The following is an 11,062-nucleotide window of genomic DNA, read 5'->3' as shown; positions in this document are numbered from 1 at the left end:
CAGGGAAATACAAATCAAAACCACAATGAGATACCTCCTCTCACCAGTCAGAATGGCTAAAATGAACAAGTCAGGAAATGACAGATGGTGGCGAGGGTGTGGAGAAAGGGGAACCCTCCTACACTGTTGGTGGGAATGAAAACTGGTGTAGCCACTCTGGAAAACAGCATGGAGGTTCCTCAAAAAGTTGGAAATAGAGCTACTGTATGACCCAGCAGTCACACTACTGGGTATTTACCCTAAAGATACAAATGTAGTGATCGGAAGGGACAGATGCACCCCAATTTTTATAGCAGCAATGTCAATAGCCAAACTATGGAAATAGCCAGATGCCCATCAACATATGAATGGAAAAAGAAGATGTGGTGTATATATACAATGGAATATTACGCAGCCTTCAAAAAGATCGAAATGTTGCCATTTGCAACTACATGGATGGAACTGGGGGGTATTATGCTAAGCAAAATAATTCAATCAGAGAGCGATAATTATCATATATCCTCACTGATTTGAAGAATATGAGAAACAAAACAGAGGATCAAAGGGGAAGGGAGGGAAAAATGAAACAAGATGAAACCAGAGAGGGAGAGAAACCTTAAGAGACTCTTGATCTCAGGAAACAAACAGGGTTGCTGGAGTGGATGGGGGTGGGAGGGGTGGGGTTGCTGGGTGACGGACATTGGGGAAGGTATGTGCTATGGTGAGTGCTGTGAATTATGTAAGACTGATGAATCACAGACCTGTAGCCCTGAAACAAGTAATACATTATATGTTAATTAAAAAAACCACAAAGTTCTCCGCCGAGAGTCGCCGCGGGTTCCTGCTTCAACAGTGCTTGGACGGAACCCGGCGCTCGTCCCCTCGCCCCGGCCGGCCGCTCAGAGCCAGCCCTCCGCCATCTCCTCACAGCGTCCTCGGACCGCTCCAAGGCCCCCCGTCGCCGCTCCAGCGCCGCGCAGCCGCTGCCCGCCGCCGCCTCTCCTCAGCCGCCGCCATGACGACCGCGTCCCCTTCGCAGGTGCGCCAGAACTACCACCAGGACTCGGAGGCCGCCATCAACCGCCAGATCAACCTGGAGCTCTACGCCTCTTACGTCTACCTGTCCATGTCTTACTACTTTGACCGCGATGATGTGGCTTTGAAGAACTTCGCCAAATACTTTCTCCACCAATCTCATGAGGAGAGGGAACATGCTGAGAAATTGATGAAGCTGCAGAACCAACGAGGTGGCCGAATCTTCCTTCAGGATATCAAGAAACCAGACCGTGATGATTGGGAGAATGGGCTGAATGCAATGGAGTGTGCATTACACTTGGAAAAGAGTGTGAATCAGTCACTACTGGAACTGCACAAACTGGCCACTGATAAAAATGACCCCCATTTGTGTGACTTCATTGAGACTCATTACCTGAATGAGCAGGTGAAATCCATCAAAGAATTGGGTGACCACGTAACCAACCTGCGCAAGATGGGGGCCCCCGAATCTGGCATGGCAGAGTATCTCTTTGACAAGCACACCTTGGGAAACAGTGATAATGAGAGCTAAGCCTTAGGCTGTCTTCCCAGAGCCACCTGGTCCCTGAGGCCATGCATGCATGTTGGGGTTACCTTTCCCTTTTCTATAAGTTGCACCAAAACATCTACTTAACTTCTTTCATTTGTACCATTCCTTCAAATAAAGTAATTTGGTACCCCCCCCCCCAAAAAAAAACCCACAAAGTTCTATTGGATAGCACTGGGTTAAAAAGTGGAAATAAAAAAAAAAAAGAGGCTACAGTAGCTGAAAGACAGAGGGAAAAGAGGTTTCCAACCTGAGAAGGGAGGGAGATGGTGAGGATCTCCCAAAAACCTCTTCCATTTTAGACCCAGGACAGATTAAGCTGAGAAGCAATTCATCAATTAAATGAGAACAGTGGTGTCCTTTGGTCCTTCTTTTGGATGTCACTATTTAAAGCAAGGCAAACTTTACTTAGCCTGGTGACCAGCCAAGGAGGGCAAGGACTGAGCAAGTCCTGGGCCCAATCCTAGCTCTTGTTCTTACTATGTGTGACCTTGATTGGACAATGTTCTTAAACTCCCAGCTACAGTTCCTGCATTTATAAAATGAGGATACTGTTAGACCTATTTTATGAGATTGCTGTAGGGAATTCATGAAATAACACATTTATTAACCATCGGCCATTATACTAAGTGCTTGAAAACGTAAGCTATTGTTTTTTCCTGAAGAGCAGATATTATTAGAGCATCTGTCCCTGACTTTGAGGGGTCCCATTGTGGTGGGACACTGAACTAGATGTAAGACTAGGTTCGATTTCTGGCTTTAGATAGTTGCTTTACTTTGTGGATTGGCTGTGTTGGAGCATCCCTTTAACACTTAGCCAGGCTGTTTACAACTCTGCCTCACTCTTCTTTCCTGTTTGCACTGAGCTTAGAGCTCAGCAGTAATGAAAGCTGAGGTTCATCTCAGCTCTTTTCTGGGCATGCATCCTGTCCCAAGTATGTGCATAGCTTTCTAAATTCCCTAACATGCATGATGACTTTTGAATGCCCTGATTCCCCAGAGCAACTCTCTCTGGCTTAGACAGTCTCTTGTATGTCCCAACCATCATTCTTTGCCCTAAGTGGCTGAGGTTTTTCTGATCCCCTTACAATGTTTTCAAGAAATACTTACCATTTTTCTGGCCTGAGTAGAGCTCCAGTTAGGGAAAACAAATGAGCACTTTGCATTAGTTTTTCAGGTAGTCCCCAGAGAAGCTAGTGCACATAAACACACTAACTTGCAAATAATATCTCCTCTATTCCTTCCAGAGTCAAGGACCATGTCCCGCAGTGGCACATGGGGTACCACAGATGCCAGGAAGGCAGTGGGGGCAAAGGCAAGTAAAACCCCACAAAGGTTTCCCTACCATTAAGTTGCCTTTTTCTTGATTCTGCATTCACTTGGTTGCTGTAAACTTGTTGTGTAGAGTTCTGACAAAGTTGGTTCTGACTTTCTGGTTGTTTTTTTCTAAGTTTCTATAGAGGGACAGAAGTTTGGAACTGCCCACTTGCCATCTTGCTGGCATCACTCCCCTAGTTACTTAACACTGGACAAGTCACAACCTCCCTGTATCTGTTTCTTCCCTAAACAAAACTACTCAGAAAATGCCTGAGGGCTGCTGTGAGGAGCAAATATGGGAATGTGGAAGACTTCTACAAAATATAATGCACATGAAACCTTATTTTAGAAAGTAGGTGACTTGTGAGCCAAAATTAAAAAAAAATTTCAAATTAAAAAATTAAAAAATTTAAAAAATTAAAAATTAAAAAAAATTTTTAAATGGTGGGGATAAAAGTTTAACTTCATATATTTTTCCTGATCTTCATTCCTACCTACAAAAATATAACATTTCTTTTACCAAGGGCCTGAGTAGCACTCTAACATGAGTAAGAGAAAAATACTGTTTTTATTTCAACATTTTATTGAAACTTTTCATATTACACAATTTGCTGAAAACATTTGAAACACTAGACAAAAACAACTTAAACACACACACACACATACCTCTTCTAGCTGAGGTAATATTGCAAAAGACTCATAGTATCATAAGTTTTTGTTACTCTGCTATACAACTTGGTATCACATTAATGATACTCAATGACTTTTCAAAAGAAAGAAGACATTACACATCCAGCTTAGAGAGAGTGAGAGAACTGTGCAATTATCCAGAAGAGAAGAGAAAGCAGAAATGCCAAAGTATCACTCAAATTCCAATGCAATGTGAATTGCTGCCAAGGGGATTTTATTTGCTTATATATTATTGAAAATAATTAATTCAAACCTGTTTTTTTTTTTTAAAGATTTTTTATTTATTTATTTGACAGAGAGAAATCACAAGTAAGCAGAGAGGCAGGCAGAGAGAGAGGAGGAAGCAGGCTCCCTGCTGAGCAGAAAGCCCGATGTGGGGCTCGAACCCAGGACCTGGGATCATGACCTGAGCCGAAGGCAGCGGCTTAACCCACTGAGCCACCCAGGCACCCCCAAACCTGTTTTTTTAAAGAGCTGGCAGAGTAGTCTTTCATGTCCCAAAAGATGAAGAAATCAAACTGAGGGTGAATATCCTCCACAATCTCAGTTGCAAAAAACAAATACCAAAACGTGTGTTTTAGATATATGAATACACAGAAATATTGAAGCATTCGTGTCCAATCAGTAAAGTGAATGCTTTGTGCAGTTGTTAACAAAGCCAGTGCTAAAAAGACAATTGTGAGTAGTCAGGCATGTTTGCAAAAGTGAGAGAGATCTCTTCACTCTCCAGTTGTTTCTGAAAACGGCTGAGTTATCAGATCCCCCAAATCTTGGTCATTTTGAAATCAGTTTGTTTCATATTTGTAATATCTAGTGCTGGGAGTTTGGAGCCTTCAATAAATTTAAAAACTTAAGGATTATGTTTCAAGGGCTCATAAAATAGAGAAGGGTAGCTCAAGGGAAATTTATATGCAAATGTGCTAAATCAATTCATAAATTCACTTAACATACTAAGTTAGTATTTATCAGGTTTTTCAGTTTTTAACTCAATCACTTTCATACTATTTGACTCAGATGAAAGAAACCCTACAATGTAAAGCAAGCAAATCACACTTCAGCTCCATGGCCAAAATCTGGCTTATGTAAGAGGACCATTGGGCCTGTGGAACATTTTAATAGAATCTTATTCATGATATCATTAATCATAATGAATTAAAAGTATTCTGAGCTATTATCATTTTAAAAAATGTAGCCAATGGATATTTGACTTTGGCACATATATGGTAAGGAACTAGAGCAATTTTTAAAGGGAGAGTGTGCCTAATATGCACTACACTTATTCCTTTTAAAATTCATTTAAATATATTTGGCCAGCATCTAAGTCCTTGAATTTTAAGGATTTTTATAGTTCAACTAATTTAGAATGGCACTAAAGAATGATTAGTATTTTACTTGCCACATCCCAACTTGAATATTAATTTGTATTCTGCCTCCAAAGAGACAAAAGACCAACCTTACTTGTATGTGGTTGACTATCTATCTTGTAAGGACTCTATAATGAGACAGACTTATGTAACTGAATCTTTACACTAATTTTTGTCAAAAATCTTGAAATAACTAATTTTTAACTACATGATGATCTCATGGACTCTCATTAGTAAATATTTGATTCCATTCAGATTGTTTTCTAGAAATTTTCTGAAACTTGAAATTTTCTGAAGTTTACTCTTATTTGAACAATCTTTGATTATAATAAAAATGATTAGAAGTTGAACAGATTATAAACATCTAAAAATTTACTTAGCAGTTCAAAAGCACTGAAAACAATTTAAGTGTCATAGGTAGGGCAAAGCAAACCATGATCTAAAAGATTAACCAGAAAATACAACATGTGACCAGTGGCATTTAATTTTATTTTCCCCTCTTGGTGGAATTTAAAAATGGAAAACATATGTATTTTAGTGATTTTTAAAAAACCACACACATACCACACAAGATCATAGACAGAGTTGCTACTTACATATGGTTTGACACTTTGTGGATAACATCTTTTGGTTCTAAAACTATTAATCACAAAAATTAATTGTTACGCTGACATTTAGCAAGTAAATCTCAGTTTTAGGTTGGCCAATATTGGTGCAAAATCATTGCACTTATGTGCTAAATGGTTTGTAGTAAAACTGCGATCACTCCTGTGAGGAAATGAAACTCTAAAATGTTTAATGATGTATTGGTCAAATGCTTATTATTTTATTATACAAAGAACCTCACCCACCAACTTCAATTTAGGAACAGGCAGAATTTTTTTTTTTTTTTAACATACCGACAACCATGTTTTTGCTTATTATTTTTGAGATTTACTTCTTTTCCTCATCCACAAAAAGCAGGACGAACCCTTTAATATTTTTATTTTTTCTTCATTATTCATTCAAACAAGTTTAAACAAAAGGTGATAAGAAATAAACTTGCTTTCCCCTTTATGTATATCTAGTTTGAGAATGAAACTATTAATAAAAACTGAAGCCATTATTTAATGATGACTATGTGGAAGGCAAGAGGCACACACTTTCACATGAATTTTAATTGTGTCTCCTCTAAGACAAGTCATTCAGAAATATAAGGCAAGCGACATTCCTTTCAGGACACAATTTGTAAATATGGAAACATTAATAGTTGTCATGATTATTTTTTACTCTCTTGCTCTTAGGAGTGGCTCTAAAAATGGCCCTGATGATTCACATATCTAGGTAAGCAAGTCAAACTTTATAAACATATGACGAATTTTCAGTTGCTGGCATTGAAATGCTGGGTTTGAATATGGACAAATATACTGTTTGCCTTAAATCTTTTGGGTACCTTGTCCTTTAATGTTTTGTTCTGCCATTTAAGCAGAAAGTACATGACTTCATTTTATGAAGTAAGCTGATCTCAGAGTGGAAAATTTGTAGAGATGAAGGAAATTCCAAGTTCCGTGTATGTACATAAATGGCTTTATATAATAAATATATAGCCATTACGAAGTTACACAGGGACAATGCAATTTAAAACTCTTCAAGTCCTGCTTACACGTGGGCAAATCCAGTCCTTCCCATCTTTATCACTGATGACATAGTTTATTTACTTAAAGGTAAACTATATTGGTACTATATACTCTATTAAGGATGACATAGCAGTATCAATCTAGAAGGTGAAATAAACTTCTAATAAATTCTTAAGTCAGATGGAATAAATTCAGCTCTGTGAAATCTTGTTTTATGTTTGCTAACAAATTTCTCCTTCTGCCCAGGATCATTTTAGTTTAGCATGAGTGCTACCCTGGCTAGAATTCAATGCATGAGTGTTACTTTCACTGAGTTTTCAAATTTGGAATACTTTTCATCCAAAATATGTACCTATGCCTTTTAAAAAATCAAGAGTCCATATATCAGCATGGGCTTTCCCTACCAGTTTCACTTTTGAATCCATTTCCCCCCCCAGTACTTCACTTTTATCCCTCATAATTTCATAACAAAGTATCCAGATTATATCTTTTAGACTAACCAGGAACTTAAACCTCAAGCACTATTTTGAAGAAGGGTGGAGTAAATAATTTTGGTAATCTGTAGAACAGCTGCATGCAGCGTGTACTGTATTATAACGGCACCAAACCCCTTATAAAAACCAAGCACTCCTTCCTCCTGCCTTATGGTATTGATACAGTCTCTCATTCCCTCGTACTGTGTGTTAATTGGAAGCACTTCATAGCCAAGGTCTGTATTGTCAATGATTGTGCGTGTTCCTTGAATGTGAAGGCGGTGCAAGACTGTTTCCAATGGGTAAAGTATAACATCAGAGCAAAGACTGGCAGCAAAGTTAGCAATAAGTTCTGGAAAATAAGCATCCAACATACTCTGCACTGGACTAGTGCTCTCAGCTAGATGGCTACTATAAGTCTTTCTCTTTAGAATTAGGAGGACAAACTTCTGAATGATTGAGCTGATGATGTAATGAAGAACTCCATGCAGCACCGTAGGGAAGATCAAAGAAAGGAGTGGGAGCAGTCGTTTGCTATGAGGCACTCCGAGGCCAATCACTCTTCCAATTCCTTCTTTTACACATTCCAAAATTCCAGTGTTATCGCGAATGATCTCACTCTGAAATAAAAATGATGAAATGAATTAAAAGTGAACAGTTGCTTACTGTGCCAGAAGAAAGGGCTCTTATTAGGTCCCTTTTAAATCCCAATTTATGATTACAGGGGGAAAATATCAATGGCTTGCACACTTCGAAAGTTATCTAAGCATTAGATTCTTTTTTCTTCTTTTCCTTTTTAAAGTATTTATTTGAGAGAAAGAGAGAGAAAGAGAAAGAGAGAGAGACAGGATGAGATGGGGGAGGCTCAGAGGGAAAAGCAGACTCCCCGCTGAACATGGAGCCTGATGCGGGACTTGACCCTGGGACTCCAGGATCAAGACCTGAGCCAAAGGCAGCTGCTTAACCAACTGAGCTAGCCACCCAGGCGCTCCTAGATTCTTTTTTCAAATGAAATTAACTAACAGACAGCTGTGAAGCTGGGAGCTAATCTCACTGGGAAGGGAAACAGGGGAGGAGATGGGGAAAGGACAACCTGGTTCCTCTATCTTCAAGAAGCTCCTTAGAACTCATTTTGAAAAGCTACTGGACACCTAAAGAGGTTGTAAAGTGCTTAGAGTTCTTAAAAACGGCTTATACCCTGCCTCCACCCATTACTTACCTGTTACGTAACCTTGGGCTAGTTACTTTTCCTAAGAATGGTTTACCATTCTATAAAAATGGGATTAGTAATAAATAAAATCTTTAAAAAAATGGGATTAGTCCCACCTACCTTTTATGCACAAGGCTGCTGAGAGTATTACATGAAAACAGGCTTGGCTTCCAGAGGCACTCCCTCAATATTATCTACAATGTATCTGCCTTTATACAGTGACATTAGGGAATGAGAGTCACAGATTCTTGGTCAGAAAAGGATATAAACATTGCAACCTGAGAACAATGGCATGAGTGTACACAGTGACCTTAAAATGTAGGAGCCAGATCACAGATTTTTAATAAAGACAACAAATCAGCAGGAAGCTCATTTTTAAGAGCTTTGGGAGTTGTTGGAGATTTGTAAATAAATGTGTATTTTTCAGGAGAAAAAGTGTTCTCAGAAATCCGAGCTCCCAGAAGAGGGAAAAAACCCACTGAAACATGAATGAAGTAGGAAGAAAGAAGCTAACGTAGTAAGCTGATTGTGTGCTAAAGAAAGGATGAGAATGGCTGCCTGTCATGGGGACAAACAGACAAATCTCAGATACGTGGTGGAGTTACAACTAAGCAGGCATATGACTAACTGGTTATGAAGGATGAAAGAAACATAAAAACCAAGACTTTCTTAAAAATTAGAACTAACGTTTTGAGTCTCTGGGGGCAGATATCAATAGTACCACGAGTGGAACAGGAGAAGAAGCTCAAAAGGAAGCTAATTTTCAGGGTACTAAGAAGAGACTGTTTTATGAGTTGAGTATGAGGGGAAGATGATTTAATTCACATAGATATTAGAGTTTAAACGATTCATAAGAGTAAATGAGTTCTTCAGGATGGTGGCTATAGGATAAAAGCAGAGCAAGCCAAGGATAAAACTTTGGAGGACCGTGGAAAAGATGGGAAAGAGGTTATCAAAAGAACGTGCTCAAAAGAGAAAAACTGTTAAGAAGCAACAGACAGACTTCTAGAAAATACACAAAAGGAGTCAAAAGGAGACAGCAGTTGGAATCTGGAGCAAGAAAAAACAGTGGCTGGATATTGGGTAAAAAAAAAAAACCAACTGACAGTGAGCTGGGCACTTTATATAAATAACTCATCTAATTTTTATAACTGTTATTAAAATGCTATTCCCATCTTATGGATGAGAAAATTAAGATCTAGAAAGGTTAAAACATTTGTTTACACACAGATCAAACTTAAGTAAAGAAATGTGATTTTGGTAAGGGTCTGTCTAAAGCTAAGACCTGTTCTCCCCAATATATCACACCACTTATTTTTTCTTTAAATAACTACCCTCCGGCTATTTTACCCCCTTATCTGTCAAATGTGGATATCTCATTGAGTGATAGCTCTGTAAACCTCAGCCTTACACAAACATCGTATCATTTGATACAATGCCAAAAGCAAGGGTAGAGGAAAGTATATTTGCATAGCAAAACATTAACTATACTTAAGTTAATTATAAATAAATAAATAAATAATCAATCAATAATAAGGCCAGAAAAGCAAATAAATGGAAAAGAATAATTATAAAAGCAAAGGCTAATCCTGTGAGGTTCTTACAAAGGAAACACATACATACTGAAGACAAGAAATAAGCAACAAGATCTGGTGTTGGAGGCAGGAGATAAGTGGTATACAATTAATTGGATTTTGAGTATATGTGAAATTAATACTATCTTCAGGTTATAGTTTTAACTGTAGGAATGGTATGGTAAGAAGTACATTAATACACTGTACTTGAAGGGCCACCATGTGGTTAGAAATGGTAAAACACTAAAAAGCTGACAGGAGATTGCTTTAGCTTTGTAGAATTTAACACACCATGGTACCAAATGGTCCTTAAAAGGCATATTTAAAAAGAATGCTGTTTGTAGACTATCTATGGGACTACCTGCTCACTATTGGGGTGATTATCCAGCATGTTTTATCCTCAGGTAATTAGTAATTTATGGTCTGGCGACAAGCCATAAACATCTGAGTTGTTCGTAAAGATTTTAAAAAGTTGAAAAAACCAAACAGATTCTTTGTATTCCGAATAAGCTCTTGGCTGGGTTCTGAGATACCTGAATGAAGAATACAGCTGGCTATGGGATGGATAAAAAGAATTAAAACTAGAAGTGTGATGTAATTTTGCAAAGGAAAGATACACAACCAGCAATGTACCTAGGACACAATCTCTGGGATATGGGTGGTATTTGAGAGATTAAAATTTTAAAAGGATAGTGTCTTAAACTCTTCTGGTATACAATCAGAATCTGATATAAACAATATACTGAATATTCAAAAAAATTTTTATCTAAAAAATGACAATAAAAAGTAGCTCACCTGTACTGTTTCAATTAGACTTGCTGAATAAAAAGGCATTGCCACCATGTAAGTTAGGCTGTAGAAATTAAAACAAATTTATCAGTATACTGAAACAACATGCTTATGCTAAATTTTGAATATCTACTTATATATATCAGTGTAATTTATATTCAAGCCTGAATATATTTAAGGTTTTCAACTATTAATATCTAACATAAAGATACTTTGGAGACCTGAATTGTAAGATGCCTTATTGAACAGTTAGTGATAAAATTTAAGTAAACACAGGGAAAGGCTGCAAAGAAAATGGATTTTATTTTAAACCAGTAAAATGTAGGCTTGGTTATGATTCACTGTCTAACCTGCATACAGCTAATGTAACCTTGTTGTATACCTGCATATAGCTAACATAGCCTATAAATCTGATATTAAAAGTTAGGATGAGGGATCCATTCCACTGTTTGCCTTTTTAGTGACATT

At 37.9% G+C, this 11,062-nt stretch overlaps 2 protein-coding genes across 3 annotated transcripts in view; one reads left to right on the top strand and one right to left on the bottom strand.

Moving 5' to 3' along the window:
- The first annotated feature begins 791 nt into the window (after positions 1-791).
- LOC125100064 (ferritin heavy chain) lies at positions 792-1,694 on the top strand. The gene has a single exon (XM_047729883.1). The coding sequence runs from the start codon at positions 995-997 to the stop codon at positions 1,544-1,546; it is 552 nt and encodes a 183-aa protein (XP_047585839.1). The 5' UTR covers positions 792-994; the 3' UTR covers positions 1,547-1,694.
- Positions 1,695-5,402: 3,708 nt separating this feature from the next.
- SLC25A46 (solute carrier family 25 member 46) overlaps positions 5,403-11,062 on the bottom strand; it is a 21,715-nt gene continuing 16,055 nt past the window's right edge. For both annotated transcript variants that reach the window (XM_047729882.1, XM_047729881.1), the window contains exons 7-8: positions 10,601-10,658; positions 5,403-7,641 (exon numbers count right to left, since the gene is read on the bottom strand). In XM_047729882.1, the coding sequence (XP_047585838.1) occupies positions 7,063-7,641; positions 10,601-10,658 (637 nt within the window). In that variant the 3' untranslated portion in view covers positions 5,403-7,062. The remainder of the gene's footprint in view (positions 7,642-10,600; positions 10,659-11,062) is intronic.

This window comes from Lutra lutra, chromosome 5 (assembly GCF_902655055.1).
Source record: "Lutra lutra chromosome 5, mLutLut1.2, whole genome shotgun sequence".
In the NCBI taxonomy this organism is placed as follows: domain Eukaryota; kingdom Metazoa; phylum Chordata; class Mammalia; order Carnivora; family Mustelidae; genus Lutra; species Lutra lutra.
This window is presented reverse-complemented; position numbering and strand designations above follow the sequence as displayed.

Bases quoted from the DNA above. Each gene is read 5' to 3' on its own strand.
- LOC125100064 (XM_047729883.1), top strand. From the start codon at position 995: ATGACGACCGCGTCCCCTTCGCAGGTGCGCCAGAACTACCACCAGGAC.